Consider the following 22842-nt stretch of genomic DNA (forward strand, 5'->3'; position numbering starts at 1 on the left):
TCCCACAAAATTTCAACAAGAACTACCCCCTAGAGACGGTATCAGATAGCATTTGCCATTATAGACAGTCATATTGCTATTTTCCAAGATATCTTTATAGGAAACAGCTGGCTTCTTCCTGCATCGTGTGACAGATAAACAGCATTATCAAAACATAAGCAGGCTGCTTCTTTCTTGGGATAAAGGAAAATAAGATAAGAGCAAGTAAACAGAAAATTATGATCCTTACTTTCCCTTTGTTTTCTTGTGTTTAATCAAGTTATTTTCTAAAGAGAAAGTTTGCCATCAAAATTTGGAGGTAGGTTACTAGACCAGCCAAACAAACTATTAATTATCATCATAAATATAATTCAATTATATAATAATTCTTTTAGTGAGGAGAAAGGAACTAGCAGCCCATTCTATTGATTTTAGCACACATAGCACATGCAGCTGGTGTGTACAATTTAATTTATGGATAGGGTGTCAAAAGATGATTTTCAGCACCATCTATTAATAACTGAAACAAGAAAAGTCACAAAATAAAAGCAGTTAAATATTTTCTTTTTAGATTGAAATTAGAAAATATCTAATAGCCCTTTGCTGAAACTAAAATCTCATCACAGTAATATCAAATGTTAGTGATGTCATAAAAAACAATAATAGAAAGCATAATAACTGACTTGATTTAAAATGTAGTCTATCAATCAGGAAAAAGACATCCTTTCTAAGATTGATATCTGTCATTGTCTTCTCCCTCATCATACTCTAATCTCTATGAAGGCAAAGATCAGGGCAGTTTTGTTAATTCTAACACTAATATTGAATATCACCTAACACTAATACTGCGTGAATATTGGTCATTTAATCAACCGTTCGGTGCTATTTACTCATTTATTTTTAATTCATTAACAATTGAATTGTTTGCAAAGACCTCGTCAAAATAAGGGTAAATAAGATATGGCCCCTACCTCCAGTTCCTCACAGCCAAAGAAGAAAGACAGACTTATAAATAGATTATTGTGACACAAAATGTTCAATGCTCCAGGAAATATTTGAACTGAATACAGATGAGATAATGGCTAACTCTGAGGAAAAAGCAAATCTTTTCAGGGAACATTTCCTTTTAGCTGGGTCTTAAAGAATGAGAGGCCAAGGAAACGATAGAGGGTGGAAGGACGCTTGAATAAATAAATGTGAAAAAACTTTTTTCTTTAGAACCTAAAAGTCAAGATTACTTAAATAGACTTTTTTGGGCTTTTTATTGCCATTCAGAATCATGCAAAGTATTTAATAATCAAAATTTTTGCCCTATATTTTTGTTTTTGAAGAAAAAGCAACAGATAGATCATTCCACTTGGCTACATTTTCGTGTGTTGATTACTCCTCCCAAATTTGGAAATTGATTTGAAGTAATAGTCAAGCTTGACATTTGTGTCCCTCTGCTTATTTTGTTTTCACAAGATTGTTTTCTGTATTATGAGATGTAAATACCATTTCTCAACCAGATATCATTTATCTTGTCCTAAATAAATAACTGCTCAAAGTAATGAAAGCAAGATTCTTCGAAACAAACCATGAAAACATCATTCATACCAGACCAAAGGAGAAAAAGAAATGTAAAGGTACATGTAGTAGAATTAATTGTATTAAACCATGAAAATGTTGATCTTGTCTACATGTATCTGTATATTCTAGAGCTGGAACTTTTCTTAGAGATAAACAAAATGTTACAATGTTTAAAAATGCCTTAATGAATAAAATAATCCTCTTTGGGGAAGATAATAACCACATCTTGTGCTAATAATAATTTTATGTAATGTAAGACATTAGCATATTTACTTAATATTTTGTTCAAAGAGTTTGAGTTTAAACAAAGGAAAGATTATGGTGATAGTTACATGACTCTACGTTTGTTTAAATTCATAGAATATACACTTAAAAGGTTGATTGTATTGTATGTCAACCTAAAAAATAAAATTTTCAAAAATTTACAAGAAAGGAAAAGAGATGAGAGAGAGGAGGGGAAGAGAAGAGAATTTTGGTTTTATCATTTAGAAAACATTAAACTTTGAGCCCTTCCCCTGACACTTCTCTGTACTCCTTTCCAAAAGGCAAACACTTGGTACATTTTAAGCAGAAAAATTAAAATCGATCACCCACACAGCCAGGCCAAGAATGGAGAGCAAAAAACTTGGAATTTGACAAGAAGGAAAGGGATCCAAGACAGGAAATTGACTTGGTCAGACGTGTGGAAAATCAAGGCAACCCACAATGCCATTAATGAAGGTCCCCATAATATGGCCTTGCCTCTGCACCCCACCCGCAGTCCCCACTCTCTCCAGCTGAGAGGATTTATTTCAGAGGAGCAGTGCCAGCGCCTTCCAAGGGAAACACGGTTGGAGCACGTTTTACCATGCGATGCTACAAAGGAGGCACAGGTGGCATGCTGGAAGCTCTTCCTCAGGATGGAGGGAGGGAGCCAACCGCAGCCAGTGCCCTTGATCCTGATCTGAGGAAACTAAACCCCACTGAACAGAAATCTCAGCTCCAAAGCCAAAAAAGGGAAAACACAGTTAAGAAGGCTTTATTCTTCAAAACAACAGAAGCTGTGTGTCTTTTCCTGTCTCCTGTTACTAAAACATGTTAGAGGCGAAGTTTACTAAGAAGATGGTCATTAGAAATGACCTAAAGATAATGGGACTAAAGAATATTAAAAAGGATATGAAAGTGGATTGTCATCATTGGCCAGAAGCCAGTGTTAGATCAAAATTGCACAGGGATTAGCCAAAGAGGATATAGACCAAAGCATAACCATAAACTGCCCAAAACCAAGCATGTCTGTTAGCTCAACAGTCTGCACAGTTAGAATTGATTCTTGCAGAAAGTTTTATAGTTTTACATGAAAAGGGGAAAAAATATATATAGCCAATCTTCTAAGAAGAAAATAAATTGTTACATATTTGAATCCTAGCTCCACCTCTGATGAGCCCTGTGACATTGGATAAGTTATTTGTGCCTTAATTTCTCCATCTATAAAATGGAGAATATCAGTACCTATTTCATATAGTTGTTTTAAGTTATTAAATACATGTAAGACATCTGGAACAGTGAGTGGCACCTACTAAGTGGTATGTAAATGTTAATTAATATAGTTGTCATATAATAAGCATTTCAGATTAGAGTTGGTTTTGGTATGCCAATACCAAGTATATTCTGAAATAGCCCTGAAATCTGACCAAGGTCTGTACATGATGCAGAGGCTTGTTATAAAATTCCTCAAGTTTTCCTACTGAGCCATTTACTAAGACTTCCATTGATTCTTTCTGGATTTCTAGCCATATCTCCTTGAACCCAACATAAATGTTTCTAGTTCCCAAGGCCTATTTTATCAGAATAACAGTGAAGTGCAGTAAACCCTGAGTTTGCAGTCAGGTGACTTAATGTTGTTATTTCTCTTCTGAGTCACCTGTCAAAATGAGTGCCCCTTCCTGGACCTGTGATTCCTCCCATCACAGAAGGGGATTGGACTGGATGACATCTATTCTTCCTTTTAGTTGTGATATTTTGTTGTTCTTTTATAACATTTTAAGCAATTTTTTTTATTTTTTACTTTTTTCATACATTGTGTCCAGGCGCTATGCTTTTTTTTTTTTTTTTTTTCCTTTGAGACAGAGTCTCGCTCTGTTGCCCTGGCTGGAGTGCAGTGGTGTGATCTCAGCTCACTGCAGTCTCTGGCTCCTGGGCTCAAGTGATTCTCCTGACTCAGCCTCCTGAGTAGCTGGGATTACAGATGTGTGCCATCATGCCAGGCTAATTTTTGTATTTTTAGTAGAGATGGGGTTTTGCCATGTTGACCAGTCTGGCCTTGAACTCCTGACCTCAGGTGATCTGCCCGCTCAGCCTTCCAAAATGCTGGGATTACAGGCATGAGACACCATGCCCGGCTAGGTGATTTATTACATTTTTCATTTGAATGTCTGTTGCAGAGATAAAGTACAAGAGGATTTTATTTATGAGTTAATATGCTTTTCCAGTTGCCTTTTGGACATCTATATCTGGATACTTCCTGCAGGCTTCTTCATCTCTCTATGTGAAGTGAAATTATCATCTGTCATCCCATGAGCCCTACATGTTTCCCTCCTGAGATTCCCGAAAATGACCCCACTGTTCTTTTGGTCCCTAGCGTAAAGTGTCAGCTGCCTCAGATGATCCCAGCACATTGCCTTTCCACATCTCTCTCCTGCCTCCTCTCTGCCATCTTTGAGCAGCCACTTAGGTTCAGGCTCTTCCCAGTTCTCCTTTGACCTTGCTTCTTAAATCTTAATGTGCACCAGAATCACCTGTGGATCCCATTCAAATGTAGATTCTGATTCTGTAGGTTCCACATTTCTAATAAGCTCCAAGGTAATGTAAAACTGCTGGTCCCCTATCACACTTTGAAGAGCAAGGCACGTAGACTTCTAAGGAGAGCCCCAGAATCCAGATGGTTTCCTTTTTAATCTGATATTTGGGTTTGTATTCTAACCTATTCTTCTCATCTTTCTTGCTAAAATATGGCTTGCATAATTCAGTGTTAAAAAAAAATCTCTTCACAATATAACTCCAACCTGTGTTTTGCCTTAACTCCCAGAATCTCAAACCTACATTTATCTAACTAGTTGCTTTCAGGATGCATTTTTCACTTTCTGCCTTCATGCCTTGTTGGGCTCAATTCTTTGCTTGAAGTGCCATATTCCCCCTTTTATTTCTGTTACTCAAAATTTTATAACTCCTGAAGACCTGACACAAATACCACTTAGTCCACAAAACATGTCTATTTCCCTGAAACTCATCCTTTCCTTTAAATACTCATGGTGCTTTGCTGACTTTCTGATGATTCAAATTCTGCTTTGAATTTTATATTTATGCATCTGCCACCTCTCCCATCAGACCAAGGGCTGCTTGAGGGGATGCGTCAAAGCAGGAAGAACTGTTTAGAACAAATGAACATAAGCACTCCTTCACTAATCATTCAAATTCATATAGGCTGAAAATATGAAACAATGGTTTAGACAGCTTCATACAGCATCAAACTATTAGCTATTATTGAGGTTAACTCCAACTTTTGGGGCATACCTGCTACTTTTTTATTCATTTAGCCTATATTTATTGACTGCCACCTCTGTGTAAGACCCCATAATGAGGGCAGTGGCAGGACCCAAATAATAAGACTGGCATCCTGGAAGTCCCTGCCATCTGGTTGGAGAGATAGTGAGAGGGCCACTGAGGGTGTCCACTGCAGTCTCCTGGGCTCCTGCTTGAGGCAGGGTCCTGAATCAGAGGAGCCATGAGCCTTGTCTGTGACACAATGGTTATGTTCTGAAAGCTTATGGCTCTGGGGATAACATACTTATTAGACAAACACCATGAGGATTTATCTAGAAATGTGCTTTTACTGTAATTCCCTGCATTTGATAGCCTCACTTTCCAGCATTTATAGTCACCACCTGTGCTTTCATTATTCACTCTAGTGTCTCTGTTTGAGGCTGATACACTTAATTTTCCAGTGTCTCAAAGGAAAACAGGAAGTTTCTCTCATGTACTCAAGCTTCCCATTTACTCATGAGTTACTCTCTTAAGAATTAAGGATCTTGGACACATTCGTTGCCTGTGTGAGGAGGAAGATCCTTTCCCGCTAGGATCAAAAAGTGTTGACATGGCATCCTTAATGCTTGTTGATGAGATTAGATAAAGATTAGTTTATCTGCCTCTCCTAAGAAACTTCTCCTGAGAAATTACATGGTTAGAAAGACTAAATATGTGATTCCCAAACATTCCTCTTTATAATCTGAGAATTAGAGAATCTTACAACTTGAAGATAGTTGAGAGATTGCCTGGTTCATTCTCTCATGTTTTGTTTGGTGAGGAAACAGAGACCCATGATCACTTGCTTAGTGGAAGAGCAAGGCCTCAAACATAAGTCTTTAGAGTCTAAGGCTAAGAGGCTAAGTGGGAGAAAGAAAACTATATATGTCTATCTATATAATTTGTACCTCTGCTTCTTTCCATATCTATCTATCTCTCCTCTGCAATGTGTTAGGTACTGTGTTTTTAGTACTTTAGATGTCTTACCACATTAAATTTTCACATTACCCCAATTCCCAGAGGCAGATGTTGTCCCAGTTTTATAGATGAGAAATCTGAGTCTCTGAAAGGTGACGTAACTTGCCCAAGAGTATGTAGCAAGTGTATAGATTATACAACATGCCCATGCGTCCTTCCTCAGGGAAAGACTTCACCTGGTGGCCAACCACAAGGGGTCTTGCTATTTGGTGGTATAAGAGGGAGAAAAGGAAACAGTCCTTATCCTTAGGTGAATGGAGGATATCTTTATTCTACCTTTTGGGTTACTGACTTTTTTATATGTTCCCATCTCTGAGTCTTATTGCTCAGTCATTGTGGACTCCACACCAAGAAGCTTCCCAGCCCTCATGCCTCTTGGCTCACAACCTCTTTGTAGTATGGTATTCAGTCCTGGGGCTTCCATTGTCCTCCTGCTTCAAACACTTGTTATTCTATACTTCGAGACCTAACCTATCTCCCCAGCTTCAGTCACTCATCAACAATCGCATGCTGTCCCCACCCCAATGGTGCACAAACTCAAGGGTCAAAACATGAGACTCATATCTCTCTCTTCTCTCTCTCTCTCCCTCTTTCCCCTCCCTTTCTCTCTCCCTCCATCATTTTGGAAGCCTCGTTTTCTTCCTGATGCCTTTAATATCTTTCTTTCTTCAATTCCCTATACCTACTTTCAGTATTCTTCTAAAGACAACTCAAATCCTACATTCCCCATGAAGTATTCTCTCACCTCATTTACTTATTAAAGAAGCATTTAATAAGCACCTGTTATATGATGGAGAGCAAGGCAGATACCTTCCTTGCTTCATGGGACTTATAGTCTGGTGGAAGCTATAAATAACTGAGCAGTTGTAATGACTGCTCTGAAGAGAAACCAACAGACAGTGACAATATATTTTTAAATCTTCCACACTGCCTTCCATTCAGAAGGATTTTAATAACTATAAAGTTGGATTTTTTTTTTCTCAAATCTGAGGGAAGATCTGGTGGTGGGATCTGTTAGCATGCATTTGCATCTGGTTCCTGTGAGTACCATTGTCAATATTCTGGGGTCTTTGCTGCCCGGGACACTTCAGCGGTAACTGATAATCAAGTGATCAATTCCAGGTGAGAAAAGTTCATGGAGCTGTTCTGCATGGATATTAAGTATAGTCTGAGTCAAGCATCAAGCAGCTGCTTCTTTGGGGGCCAACTGGGTGGTACTGGCAGGAATTCTAATTCCCTGGAGCTTGAAAGAAATACACATGACACTCTTTAATGTGAATCCAGCTAAAAGCTGGCTGGGAAACAAATGACAGCCAGATAGTTTGCTCTGCCATAGTTGTGAATCTTCCCTTTGAAGATTGCATTATTAGAGTTCTTTCCTCCCAAAACACCATATTATAAACCTAATGCGTGGCTCAGTGGTTTGGGGATATATAAGAAAGCATAATGGGAAACATTCTAGATCAGCTCTTATTTCTGTTCTCAATATTAAGGTAATTTTAGTATCTGTTTCTGCCTAAGCTTCATATTAAGAGATGGAAAGAGATTTTTTTTTGTATTTCTTGATAGCAGCAATAGATGAGAGTTACTCATGTGCTCTGCTGTGTGTTGCTCACATACATCCAATTACCCTGCTAACACATATACTTGCACGTCTTGCACATGTACAGGCACACGCTGCAGGCATAGCCCTCTAAGGCAATCAAGGCACATCAAGGGTCCTCCCTATGTGTGCTTTTAAGTTCCATTAAAGACCCTTTGAGAGTGACTATTTCATAATGGCTCACACTTGATGAAACCAGTTCGAGAGCAATTTATATGCCCAAGACTAACATATGAAAAAACAACAGCAAAGAACAAAAAATTTTTGTTGCGTGAGCAACAAACCAAAATTATTTTTAAAAGTTTCTAATAGTAGCAAAAGTTAAACAATTTTGTAAAAAGGGTAAATTTAACAATTTATGAAATAATTTAATTTTAAGGTATTAATTAGGAAAACAGAAACATTTTTTGTTAAGATTTGGCATGTTTTGTATCAGAAATTTTTTGATCCATTAAGTTAACATTTACTTTTTAAAATTAACTGGGAAATATATTTGTTGCTCAGATATTCTCTACTTCTATCATTGAAAATGCTAAAATTAGTATTCTAAATATATCCTGCTGCTCCAAGAAACTATATTTAAAAACATAGTTGTGCAGTTCCAAAAATCTCTACTTTGCTCTTTTGATTTGATTTGATTAGATTAAAATCAAACTTTTAAATTTGATTTCTCTTGACCTCACCTCCCTAAATCACAGTGATATTTCAAGTTACATGTTATAGATGGCAAAATGATTTCCCTATCTATAGTTGTTTAAATAACATGATATAAAATGACTTCTAGCCACTTCTTTTTTCTCTCTGTCATGGTCACCAAAAGCTAATTATGACCCATTAAAAGAAAAGGAATATTACTTTTAAACATGGTTTTTTCTTTGCCGATTATATTTAAGAGTGGTAAGGTCATCTTGTTCTGTCTCAGAAAAACAGGAGCCTCATCTATAAGGTTGAAAATAGTCCTCTAGACAGACTTGAAGCCTGCAGTTTTAGGGGTTTCCTGTCTACAACCCAATGTAGAGAAGCACAATGAACAGTCTTTCCACTGACCTACAGAAACTCATGGAACAGGGGCTTCAGAGAAAAACCTCTATCAGATTAACCAAATGCAGATCTATGGCCTTAATTTTGAAGCCTATAATCATCCAGTTATGAAACATTGAATTTAACTGTTACTCAGCTTCAAGAATTATTTAGAGAACAAGTAAAGGTTAAGGAACTCTAGAAATGCCATTCAATTTGCCAACTTCACAAACCTGGCTTAAAGTCAGGATTTAAGAGAAAGGTAATGGTGAGGAAGCATGAGACAGGAGAGCTGAAATCTCAGTGAACTTCCTCTTGGGTACTCCGAAAGAGTCTGTCATCAGTGACCCAAGAATTCAAGCTATGTTAAAAGTCTCATGTGGGATTTGGAATGAAGCTCCAGAGAAGGAGGGAAAGTCACCTATATCTTCTCATTTACTGTGGCCTGGGTGCAGGGATGGTAGTGGGAAGAGTCTTCCAGTACTGCCATGCCCTTCGCTAGCTTCTCAGAGAGGCCCAAATAAACTGTCCACTGGGGTAGGACAGCAGTAGTAAAGTCCAGGTGCTGAAAGACCTCAGTCAAGAGAATATCACTGTTAATGCTAACAGGCATTGCCCAACTTTAGGTACCAGTCCTCAATAATGGATATGATGCTCACTCTGATGTTATATTTTCAGCAGCACTGTGAGAAGGGGGCTTACTTCACTTGTCAGTTGAGGAAGTCTTTGAGCAGTTTAACACCTTGCCTGTGGTTGCAGAGTAACAGAGTGACTTTGGAAAGTTCCCCTGGCCTATGTCTCAAGCCTGAACTAACAGCCTCCATGCTACATCACGGGGCTCTGTCATTTGCCTTTCCTTATGCCCTAGCATGGTTCAGAACTCATTCAGAACTCTGCCAGTCCATACCACAAACCAACCTGCTGGTTCAAGTCTTCGTTTTCATATTTTTTTTTCCTCTTCCACCTCCATTTCCTCCCAAATACCTTATTAGAAATTCAGATTTTTGTAAACCAGGGAAAATTAGATAAGAGATTGAGTTGGAGGAAAGGAAATGACAGGGAAGATCTGAAAAAGAATTCATCTTGGTATTGAGAGGAAAGAGAGAAAAACACAAGCTCATCATGACAGCAAAGCTTTGGTTAACATGCAAAAGCACTGTGAAAAAGAGGCAGATGTTTTTGAATCCCTTAGTCATAAATCATATTGGGACATCCCATTCTTTTTATTTGTTTAGGCTAAATGCAAATAAGTATGTGATGAGTTTCATTGTAACACAGTTGGCTTCAATGCTATCAGACGATCAAAAATATTTTTATTTGCTTAATTATTAGCTTATGATTTGCTATTGAGTTTCTTTTTCAATAGGTTTATGAATTGCATTCAGAAAGCACCCCAATTCCTGTAACATTGCCCTCTTGGACCCACTAGAGATTTTTGTGTTTTAGGTTCTCCCGTCTCTCCTTGGATACCAATGCTTTTAACAACATCCTACCTTCATTTTCTCCTTTCTGTGCAGACACACATGCAGCAGTACACATTCATCTGCCTGGAAGAATGTGGAGATTCCAAGGTTATTCTAACAATGGATCAAGTTCAGGCTCCACGTTAATTTATATGTAGAATGAAAACATCTTTCTCTTTTGATAAGCCTTTCCCACCCTTGTTAACATACTGTGCTCTTTAACTGCAAAGGGACAAAAGGTGAAGATGTATCATGTTTTTGAGCCAGTAGTAGAAGGGTGTTTTACTTGCATTCACAATTTCCCCACTTGCTTAAATTATTCTGATTCATACAGTAAATACAAAGGAAAAAAAAAGCCAAGGAGTTAAATTTAAAGAAAATAAAGCTAGTGACTTCAAATAGTAAAATTGAATTGCTTGCTTTTAAATGTGTCACATAACAGTCCCTTTTCCCCCAGTGCAGAAACCATGAAAGAAGATGTTGCCAGATTCTACACATTTTGGCTGCCTTTCTTTCCAAGCAATTGCAAAGTTGTAAATGGGGGAAAGGGCAGTTCAGTTTGACCTGATATATTTAATAGGGTCCATGATGGTAACATCATTCTATTGTCTAAGCCTTGAATAAATGATAATCCATGTCCATGAATGAATGAATTCACTTTTTTTTTTTTTTTTTTTTTTTGAGACAGAGTCTCATTATGTTGCCTAGGCTGGAATATAGTGGCACATTCTCAGCTCACTGCAACCTCCGCCTCGCGGACGTTGAACATTCTCCTGCTTCAGCCTCCTGAGAAGCTGGGACTACAGGTGCGTGCCACCATGCCTTGCTAATTTTTTGTATTTTTAGTGGAGACGGGGTTTCAACATGTTAGCCAGGATGGTTTCGATCTCCTGACCTCGTGATCTGCCTGCCTCGATCTCCCAAAGTGTTGGAATTGCAGGCGTGAGCCACTGCGCCCGGCCTCACATTTGTTTTAATGGGGGTTGGCTTTGTTTTCTGGATTTTCTGGTTATTCACTAATAACCAGAAGTAACTCAGCTAGGTCCGGAGAGAATTGTCTTTAATGCCCATTTTTAGCCCTAATATGGGAAGTAACTGCGAAGTAGTAATGTTTTTTCTGTTTTCTCTCTCTCTTTCTCTCTCTATATATGTGTGTGTGTGTGTGTGTGTGTATATATCTCACATATGTATATTTGGTTTTTTACTTAATTTATTAGACCTAGATAATGAGAATTAGATAAGACCCAAAGTTGTTAATATCTATGGAATGTGCATCTGCTATATTGATTTTTTCATTAATGATTTATTGAATTGTATTCTTATATCTATATTTTATTATAAAACAATCATTTGCACACATCTAAGGTTAACATTTGCAAGAAACTGGAAAAAACGTTAAGATGTCATTTCATACACTATGGTCTGCAATAATGATTTTAGTTCAAATTTGTCCCCATATCTTTTGCCAACAAAAGCTGATTTATAAAGCATGTTCCCCAATCCAGAACCAGATAATACGGGAGATAATTACTATGCCGGTTAGAGTTTAAGAACAATTTCCTGAGGCACCACTTGTAAAAGTGAAAGAACATACATTGGAATGAGTGCTAGTCAGCTGTATGCTAAAAGAAAAGTGAGAAATTGTTACACAGAGCCTGTTTTCCAATATCAGTTTAAGTAAGAATTATATGGCCCCTGACAATGCCATAGAACCTTTCATAGTGTGATTTTACTATACAGACACATTAACTCTTTTTAAGCTCTTTAGGCACATAGGAAAACCAAATTAATCATTGCACAATTGTATATCATTTATTTACCAACATAAGTGCTTTATCTAAAAGTAGGCGTTTTTAAGACGTAAAGCAGAATTTGAATTTCTTTTGGAAACCACATATTATATTTCAAATAAAAAAGAATAATTAGCTATATTAATATAATGTCTTATTTTATTATCTTATTAATGTGTTCTTATTTTAAAAGAACACTGAAAACTGCAAGATCATTGTTCAATGTTTTCGTTGAAAGAAACCCATTAAATTTTAGGACTGGGCGCAGTGGCTCACGCCTGTAATCCCAGCACTTTGGGAGGCCAAGTCGGGTAGATTACCTGAGGTCAGGAGTTCAAGACCAGCTTCGCCAATATGGTAAAACCCCGTCTCTACTAAAAATACAAAAATTAGCCAGGCATGGTGGCGGGCACCTGTAGTCCCAGATACACGGGAGGTTGAGGCAGGAGAATTGCTTGAATGAGGGAGATGGAGGTTGCAGTGAGAGGAGATTGTGCCACTGCACTCCAGCCTGGGAGACAGAGCAGGACTCCATCTCAAAAAAAAAAAAAAAAAAAAAAAAACAACAACAACAACCAGAAACCCATAAAATTTTAAATAATAATTAATTTTGAAGATTTAATATATAATTCAACCTAGGAAAAGACACCAATATGTTTGTTTTAAAATTTAGCTTAACATAAATCAGTGATAGTTATGTTTAATCTTGCTTTAGGAAACTACTGTTAATTGGTGTTCATATCCTTTAGGGCCTCTAAATTTATACCTGCCTTGAAAATAATGACATTTTCCTTCTATAAATTTTGACAAAATGAAATGAAGGACTGAGCAGATCTTTGGCAAATAAAAACAAAGAACAACTGACTAATTTAGGCTTTAAAAAAATTTTGAGTTTAAAAAAATTTTTTTGTATCTCATCCATTTAGCTTTGACTTATTTCCTTTGTATAAGTTATCAGTTTCAGTTACTTGATTTGTCAACGCACAGCTGGAGAAAAGTGGAAATTTTAAAAATATAAATCTAGATGAAAATAAAAAACCCACCTAGACATTTGGTACAGAGAAGATACTGTCATAGTATAGTGGGTTTTGAAAGCAAAAGCTTTTCTCTTTTTCTAGCTTAAATCAAAAGACAGACAGATATTTCTTATTTAAATCTTTATTAAAAGAAAAAACAAATAGTTTTAAAACAATAAGTAACAACAAATTTCATTAAATATTAAACATTTTAATTATCAAAGATATTTAGACAATACATTTCTAACATTTCTGCACAGCAGAAGCACACTGATTATAGAGCTCAGACTGTCATGTGCTCATGTGGGTTTATTTTTGGCATAAAAGTATCTAAAGTCACATTTAAACCAATGTGATAATATTTTATAAACTGATAGTAACTTACTGATGATTGACTCTCAAAGCTTTCACAAATTATCATTAAATGATTGACATTCTCTTAGGGTGAATACTTTTATGAACTCTTTCTGTAACACGGAGTAACCAACTGAATTTCCTTAAAAGTTAGTAGTACTGGTAAAATTATTTAAAACTGAATTGAAAATTATGTTCCTGTTTCTAGTAGCACAATACAACTAACATATTATAAGTAAACTGATTTTTTCATACCAAAAGTTAGAAAATGAAATGGCGTATATAGAATAGGCTTTGATGAAAATAAATGATCATTTAAAAGGGAGCTATTCAGTACATGACATCTGTGAGCACCCTCTCGAGGAGTAAAGTTTCCCTTTGTAATTCCTAGAAGATTCCCTTTCTGATCTTTGTAAAACACTGAGAAATGCAGTATTATACCTATTGTATTTTCAAAGATCTACTATAGAAAACATTTCATTTTAAAACTTCTCTTTTAGTAAAAAAAAAAGATAAAATAAGAAAGAAAGAAGGAAATCCAACAAGTGTTCTTTCAGGGTTTGTTTCTTCTTGCGTGTAGTACACATTCAGGAATGTCCACTAGGCGCAAGGGAAATTGTTTAGCTGCACAATGTATTCCATAATAGTGAGGATATCAAACAGAGCAAAATGACAAATGTTTTCCAATCAGTGAGCTAAGAGTGAAACAAATGCAAGAAGACTTGTTTTAATCACGAAACATTGCAGGTTTTAATTTTTTTAAAAACAATGTTTGTAAACTTGCCCATAAAAGCTGGGTAATATTAAATAGCCAGTAAGGCACTTTGTCAGAGGGCGAAGTAGTAAAGGCTGGATGATTGGCAATTTGTTTAAGAGGAAACATTCTATACTTAAAGAGAGCAAACTCTGAAGTGGGGCAGTCCTTTCACTGATTTACTGTCCAACAAGAGTGGGAAAAGCTTTAAACATTTTAATTTCACTTTGCTGACCAATTTTCCCTGCAGAAGAAGTCTTTTAGTTTTAATTTTAAAAATATATTAGGAGCTATCAATTTAAATAATGTATCATTTTTCAATCTAAGATTTAAAAGAATATTAACATATTCAGTATTATTTTCAAAACATCCAAGCCACTCTTTAAAAATGAATTACAAAACAAATGATCTTAGTATAAAAATGTTTTATGTTATTAACAATTCCCTTGCGATTTCTGATGGCTTCACATATTACAGTATAAGCTTTGGTATAAAACATGCAAATGCAAGCCAACAAGGTCGTAAATACAGTGTTGCTAAACACAAAGCACTTATGAAACAAATGTTGCACGGACACAGCAGATGGAGAAAAGGTAACACACAGCTGTAGGACGACCAGTTTGCTCTTCTACTGCTGCTTAGTTTGTAGATTTTCCTCCTGGAAAATCTTCAGCAGAGGTTGACTCACGTAATAAGGTCTTGCAGTAGAACCATCATTTCTTTCTAAATCTTCCACTAGGAGGAAGAATGGTACAGAGTAAATATCAAAGCAGAACTGTAAGAGAAGTAACATCGCCATCTGCTGTATACTCGCTTTACAGCAGTTCAAAATCCTCTTTTTGTTTGTTTTTGTTTTTGTTTTTTGAACAGCATAGTTTGGCATCAACATTATTGTAAACATAGTTATGAGAAAACAATCAGCCCTTGTGATTATGTCAGTAGATATTATTTCATTCTGTGTAACAGGTCAGATTCTGACAATATTGCGTGTCTCTCAGTTGCAAGATTGAGAAAATAACTTTCACCTTCTTTTTTCAATTTACTTTCTAAATTACTATATTTGTTTAAAATTGATTTTGTTTTGCCATCAATAATGTAGATAGTATAGCCTTGAAAACTAATAATTGTGAAATTTTAGATTTCAAACACATCCACTGCAAATTTTGAGGAACATTGCCCTAGTTTTTCACAGTTTTTAGTTTAATTGCTTTGTAAGAAAATGGCTTCTAAATATCTTCCCAAAAACAATGCTCATTTTTATTCTACACATTTCAATGACACAAATAAGTAGTAAATGGAGAATATTTTTTCTGACTAGATGTTAGCTCATAGTATAAATTGGCAACTAGTTTTATGTGTTGATTTATATTTTATTCAAGTGATTTTTCAACTTTTTTTTTTTTAAACAGGGTTTTTCTCTGTCACCCAGGCTGGAGTGCAGTGGTGTGATCATGGCTCACTGCAGCCTCGACCTCTTGGGCTCAAATCACCCTCACATTTCAGCCTCCCAAGTAGGTGAGACTACAGGTGTGCGCCACCACACTTGGCTAATTTTTATATTTTTTATAAAGATGGTTCACCATGTTGCCTAGGCTGGTCTGGAACTCCTAGTCTCAAGTGATCTGTCCATCTTGGACTCCCAAAGTGCTGGGATTACAGGCGTGAGACACCGCACCTGGCCAATTTTTCAACTTTTATGTGTATCAGAATCAACTAGAGAACTTTATAATAATTCACATCTTGGCTTACATCAAATCACAGTATATCAGAATCTCTTGGGCAGAGCATAGACATTTATAGTTACAACAAATTCTCAGGTAGAGGTCACTATTCTACTGGTCCTTTGTTGTGGCCCTTGTCTTGTTGAATAATAAAATAATAATAATCGAGAAAGATAAGTTGTCATTATTATCTGCATTATGCTTCAAAGAGAATGAGAATGCAGAAGGCTCTTTGCCAAAATGTGAAGCCAGCTGACACTTTTGAATACAATAATCTCAAGAATGTAAGCCAAGAACAAGCTGGTAGTCATTACATATTAAAAATCTTCCCTATTCATTGGCTATTGCTATTAATTAATCTGCCACAGAGTCAGTTTAAATCTATGTTTCTACACTTGAAGATAATTAATACGTATTTAGCTCAATCTATAACACAATAATACATTTCTGACTCTTTTCTTGGATATATAGGTGATATTCAGATCAACATGTTAGATCAACATGTTCCTTTCTGTCAATACATAAATAATCCTTATACACAAAGCTTACGGTAAAAGCCAAGAAAATACAAATTGATTCAATGCTCCTTTAGGGGTGCATTTTTACACGGTTAACCGCATCATACACATTTGCACACAGAGGATGGCTCGGCAAGGTGTGTATCTGATTCATGCTTTGTTCTGCCGTTCAAAACTTACGCATGACTATCAGAAACCTCAGGCAGCCAAGGGTGGCAGGTGGCAACAACTTTCCTCCTAAGCCCTGCAGGGAGAGAGTTCCTAACCTGCAGTATTTCCCTCATGAAGGTATTAGATGATGGAGGGCTGACAGTATATTTCCTTAGGGTAAAATCTGAATTGTCTTACTTTTCTCTTTCCTCACTGAAAGGTGAGACAAAATCAAACCTTTTGTAGAACAAAGCTTCACAATCTCTTTAATCTAGAAACACAGGTATGCTCATGAAAAGATATAATCACTCTTCTGAAACAAATTCATATTGATTTTCTATATAGCGGGAATAAGAAATTTGGGTTAAAGACAAAAGGCATGAGTTATGTAACAATTTCAGTTTTGTTCAGAATATTTTCATCATGGACAGAGGTTCATGTTGTTGGAAATGACACTCCAGAACTCAGATTCGACTTCACTATAAACATCATTTCACTAAAACAGAATGGGCTCTGAAGGTTCCACAGTATTTTTTACCCAGTAATGCTCTCCGTAGAACCTGTGTAACACCAACATCTATGTTTGTCATGGACATGACTCACTGAAATATACTTCCTAGGGAACCATTAATACAAGTTTAATCACAGTTTAGAGAGTTGTCCACCAGCTCGAACAGTATAAATATAACCATAGCACCATATTTACAAATTTAGTACCATAGGCTGGTTAACTATAAATCAATATTTTATGGCTAATTAATTACACATTTATAGTGTTTTCAAAAATTGCCTGAATATCCTTTACAAATATACACTTATAAAAAGAAAGGCTATCAAAGTGCTGCAATGGAAACAGCACACTGAGTTATAAAAGTTATTAAAACACTCTCGGCTACAGATTTTAAAAAACGTTTGACATTAACATTTTGATCTTTAGCTGGGACCACTGTCTATAAAGCAGACAGCAGCTAACATCACCAAATACCTGACACCTCAGGTGGCACCAGGTGCTGACTTTTTAGAATTAAGCACAGAAATTTCACATTACTCAAAAGCGACATTTCCAAATTACAATCAACCTAATTTACACAACTTCTACTTAAAAGTGAGTGACACTGTTTGGAGCTTTTCTACTCTTTCTGCTTCTGGGGAACTAGTTGCTTCTTGATCAGAATTCCGTGCAGGTTAGGGGTTATGAAGTAGGGTTTTTCTGTAGATCCATCATTTCTTTCCAGATCTTCACCTGTATATGCAGCAGCCAAAGCAGACAAAAGCAGCAGCAGCAGAACAATTATACACATTTTTATAAATTGGTGGGTCAAACAGGGAAAAATCAGAAAAATCAGTGTTAGAAAGTCAAATATAAGACAAATTAGTGCAGTTTACTTGCTGATGCTGGGCAAGGCAAGAAGCCTCAACCTCTGCCAGGAAACACTGAAACTTCCTAAATCCCTCCCATTCCCAAAGAGATGTATTTTGATACTTTAAAGGCTAAGAAGATATTCTGTGTCCCTTCAAAAATGTCATCTTTAAATCCTGTAACTGTTCATTTCAGAAAGATATAAATTGCCAAATCTTCCGGGATGGGCTGAATAGAAAGTGTATTAATTCTGTGATAAATGTAGAATAATAACAGAATTTCAGACTTTCAAGTCACTTCTAATGGTAGTCCATACTCTAATATTACAGACGAAGACCCTGAGGCCCAGGGATAGAAAAAAACTCTGCTGAAGTCAAAGGCTCTGAGGTAAATAGGATGAGATAGGGACTCAGCCTCTTGACACCTAGTTTTGTTCTTGTTCTACTTAACTATAAGGCACCCTGTCCTAAGTTTTTGCAGTCTTCCTCAGATTATATTTGAAAGCTAATATCAATGTATTCTGACTCTTGTAATATGTTAATTTACTTTTCAGCTTTGCTTAGGCTAATATTAAATTGATGACATGTTCACTGACCACCCACGTGCTGGGTAGTTGGGGGGAAGCACCAGAATTATGCTGAGAAACAAGGATACATTTGCATGAAATTAAGCCTCCCCCAGATATATACAGTTCACAGCAGATAGTAGCTGTACTCTTGGGAGTAGTTGGGTCACTGGTTTAGTAGATTTCTACTAGCCCTCACAGTGACCTTCCTCACATACAAAATGAAAAGCAAAGGAGGGAACATGACAGACGCTGATCATTTTGTTTTTTTGTCCTTAATCCTATTTCTATACAATAGTCCCCTCTTATCCACAGTTTTGCTGTCTACAATTTCACTTTCTGTGGTTTTAGTTACCCAAGGTCCAGAAATATGAAATGCAAAATTCCAGAAATAAATAATTTATTAATTTTAAAGTGTATACTATTATGAGTAGCATAATGAGACCTCAAACCGTCAAGCTCTATCCCACCCTGGCAGGGGATCCTCCCTTTATCCAGCATCACCTCACTGTCTAGGATGCCCTTCCCTTAGTCACTTAGTAGCCTTCTTAGTTATCTGTTGCAAGATCACAGTGCTTGTGTTCAAGTAACCCTTATTTTAGTTAATAATGGCCTCAAATTCCAAGATTAGCATTGCTGGCAATTTGGATATGCCAAAGAGAATCTGTAAAATACTTCCTTTAAGTGAAAAGGTGAAAGTTCTCGAGTTAATAAGAAATAAACGTATGCTGAGGTTGCTAAGATCTATGTAAGAACAAATCTTCTTCAGTTTTTTGTTTGTTTGAGGCAAAGTCTCGCTCTGTCACCTAGGCTGGAGTGCAGTGGTGTGATCTCGGTTCACTGCAGCCTCTGCCTCTCAGGTTCAAGTGGTGCTGTTGCCTCAGCCTCCCCAGTAGCTGGGATTACAGGTGCCCACCACCATGCCTGGCTAATTTTTGTATTATTTGTAGAGACAGGGTTTCGCTATGTTGGTCAGGCTGGTCTCGAACTCCTGACCTCAAGTGATATGTCTGCCTTGGCCTCCCAAAGTGTTGGGATTCCAGGCATGAGCCACCATGCCCGGCAGAACAAATCTTCTATACGTGAAATTGTGAAGAAGAAAAAAGAATTTTAAGCTACTTTTGTTGTTGTATCTCAAACTGCAAAAGTTATGGCCACAGTGTATGATAAGTGCTTAGTTAGGATGGAAAAGGCATTACATTTGTGGATGGAAGACATACATGGAAACATGTTCCAATTGACAGCAATTGAATTTGGTACTATTAGAGAATTCTGGCATGTCCGGAGGTCTTGGAATGTATCCCCCATGGATAAGGAGGGATTACTGCTATATATAACATAGCTATCTTGTTATTACTCTTGAGGTACCGGTAAGAAGTCTGGCCTGGATCACATTAATAATCATCTACAACTATTATTTTCTTTCCCACTCTGGGATCATGAATCTTAGCACCTTGTAATAATAAAAAGATTCCATGTTTCTAAAAATGTAGTGTTTACAAATGGTTGGCATTGTAAAAATCACCGGTTTTCTGGCAGCCAAGATAATAGGAATCGATCAATCAATCAATCAATCAATCAATCTACACATTCAGAATTTGGCTCAGGGCATCATTTAAGAAGAATATTTTACAAAGTATGATGTTGCCCATAGTAACAGCTAGAGGAGGAAGAGAAACACAATTTAAGTTTCCTTGTTCTTTGTTATCACAGACAAGAGTCTCTGTAAGGAAGTGATTCATGTCAACATGCAATACACTGAATCAAGCTGATGTACCTGGCTTTCAAGGAGTTGGCAATTGATTAATAAAGATGGTGGAAAACATTTCTTACTGTCCAAATTCAAAATCAACTGCCAAACTTAAAATCAACATATTAGCCAAAACTTGCAAAGACTGGAAACTAGTAGGTTCCAGACATTTCCTGAGACAAATTTTGATAAGTATTTTCAGCTACAAGAATGGGGAAGGCCACACAGTGATTTCCAGGTATTGCTCCCATGATTAGTGTTAGAGATGAAAGGAGAGATCTTTGAGCATTCCAGAGCCCTGTCTCCATCGTGTTTTAGCATGAATAACCTTACTCGTGCTCCTTCTTCCATCCCATACTGAACTGTTTGTTCATGTGATGTTTTGTTGATAGATAGCTTTTCTTAAACCACTGAAGCACTAGGAAAACATTAAACATTTTAATTCCTATTATAACCAGAGGAAGAGCTAACTAGTACATAAAGTTCTCCTGAATTCTTTGTCTGGTTATTGAGAATGGATTTTAATGAGCTCAGAAACAAACAAACAAACAAAAAACAAGGCCAAACTATTTTCTAGGAGGTTTTCTTTGAATATATCTCCCTATAGTTATCTTCTCTCTTGATCCCAGTGTGAAGTTGGTGCTGTGGGTTACTCTAAAATGCAAACTGTTAGTTTTATACAAGTGGATTGCTCAGTAATGGCCTGTCAGAGAGTAAATGTTCTCTGTTTCTCTTAAGGGCAATGTGCTAAAGAAATAATCTCCCAGGATGTGTAGTTGTGCAGCTAACAAGTTCTGCTCTTTTACTTACTGACTCTACTTTCTGTTGGTTTGCCAAAGAAATGGCATGGAAGGTGAGGGCTAGATTAAGCTTCTGCTAGATACTAGGTTCTCCAGGACTTTTCAGGTGAGGTACTAATATTTAAAAAATCCTTTTTTTTTTCTCAGAGCCAGGATCTTGCTGTTACTCAGGCTGGAATACAGTGACACAATCATAGCTCACTGCAACCTTGAACTCTTGGGCCCAAGTGATCCTCCCACCTAGCCTCCTGGGTAGCTAGGACTAGAGGTGTGTGCAACCATGCCTGACTTATTTATTTATTTATTTATTTATTTATTTATTTATTTATTTAGTAGAGATAGGGTCTCATTATGTTGCCCAGACTGGTCTCAAGCAATTCTCCCCGTCTTGGCCTCTCAAGGCACTAAGATTACAGGTATGAGTGACAGTGCCTAGCCAAAAAAAGAAAACCCTATTTTGTGTTTGGGAGTTGCATATGCAACTATAGGAGCATCATGTATAAGTCAGTGATGAAAGCTCTAAAGAAGTATTTTAACTCTATGTATCAAAATTAATCCAACTGTTTCCTAGAGGCACTCCTCTCTGCATCCTATCCATTTGTCATTGTGATGCACAGTTTGAATTGGCCCTATATGTCCTTGAAACCACTTTGTCATCTTGGCTTTATCAGAATTTATAAATCTTCTCCGTAAAGAATTCCACATATCTAGTTCCCAGAGTCCAGTTATGTCTTCAGTTCTGTTAATAAAGCATGGCAGAAGCCAATCATTGTTATTTACTTAAAAAATCAAGAAATGAACAAAATAATTTCATGCTAACAGTATGCCATGAAGACTGAGGTTCATTTCAGTAGTTGACTCTTCTGTGCTTTGCAAACTCCATTCTCTTAGCTGTTAAGATTTCTTTTTAAATTGTGTATTTTTCCCCAAGCTTTGTTGAGGTGTAATTTTTTTCTCCAACTTTATTGAGAGATAATTAACAAATAACAATTGTAAATATTTAAGGTGTATAATGTTTTGATATATGAATATATTGTAAAATGATTGCCACAGTCAAGCTAATGAACATGTCTATAACCTCCCATAGTTATCTTTGTGTGTGTGTGTGGTGAGAATACCTAAGAGCTTAGCAAATTTCAAGTTAACAATACAGTATTATTAACTATAGTCACCATGCTGTACATGTGAGTGCCATAATTTATTCATCCTGCATAACTCAAAGTTTGTACCCTTTGACCAACATCTCTATTTTACTGACCCTTCAGTCTCTGGTCAGCACCCCTCTACTCTGTTTCTATGAGTTTGACTCTTTTAGATTCTACATGTAAGTGAGATCATGAAGTATTTGTCTCTCTGCATCTGACTTATTTCTCAGGTATTAAGGTTTAAAGAACATCTACTAAGCAATACCTCTTTCCAGATAAACATGTTTTGTGGTTGCAGCCAGGTAACAGCAGATCTCCAAGTCAGCTAAGGACTTGGGCCTTCACCATCTCACCTTTTAGTTATCCACTGAAGGGGGAAAACACACACACATACTAAATACTCACAGAAGCAGATGAAAATTGTTTCAACACACATTGCATAGACGCTGAAGAACCCATGTGCAATCAGGTAAGACCCCAAAATGACCGTCTGTAAATGGATAAAGAAGAGAACCAACATGTCATTTACTTTGTCCAGAAGAAGAATAATGCAGCTATAAATGAAAGCCATGATGAGAAAGTTTTGAAGTACTCTGTATGGGAAAAAGAGTTTAATGTAGAAACCAAAAAGTTCAATGATAATGCTTCTGCATATTTTGTACTGAGACTTAAACAAGCTTTATTACATTAACTGCCTTTTTTTTTCTTTTTGGGGGGTACTATTTCCTTTTCATTTCTTTTTCCTTCCT

At 36.7% G+C, this 22842-nt stretch overlaps 1 protein-coding gene across 2 annotated transcripts in view; it reads right to left on the reverse strand.

Annotated features, from left to right (window-relative positions):
* Positions 1–13102: 13102 nt before the first annotated feature.
* SLC44A5 (solute carrier family 44, member 5) overlaps positions 13103–22842 on the reverse strand; it is a 428960-nt gene continuing 419220 nt past the window's right edge. Inside the window, exons 23-24 of one of the 2 annotated variants that reach the window (XM_011977830.1) lie at positions 22499–22583; positions 13103–14819 (exon numbers count right to left, since the gene is read on the reverse strand). In XM_011977830.1, coding sequence (XP_011833220.1) covers positions 14713–14819; positions 22499–22583 — 192 coding nt within the window. In that variant the 3' untranslated portion in view covers positions 13103–14712. Of the gene's footprint in view, positions 14820–17591; positions 17717–22498; positions 22584–22842 lie in introns of those variants that run through there. The other variant, XM_011977822.1, reaches the window with a different exon arrangement.

Source organism: Mandrillus leucophaeus, unplaced genomic scaffold (genome assembly GCF_000951045.1).
Source record: "Mandrillus leucophaeus isolate KB7577 unplaced genomic scaffold, Mleu.le_1.0 Scaffold103, whole genome shotgun sequence".
Lineage (NCBI taxonomy): Eukaryota > Metazoa > Chordata > Mammalia > Primates > Cercopithecidae > Mandrillus > Mandrillus leucophaeus.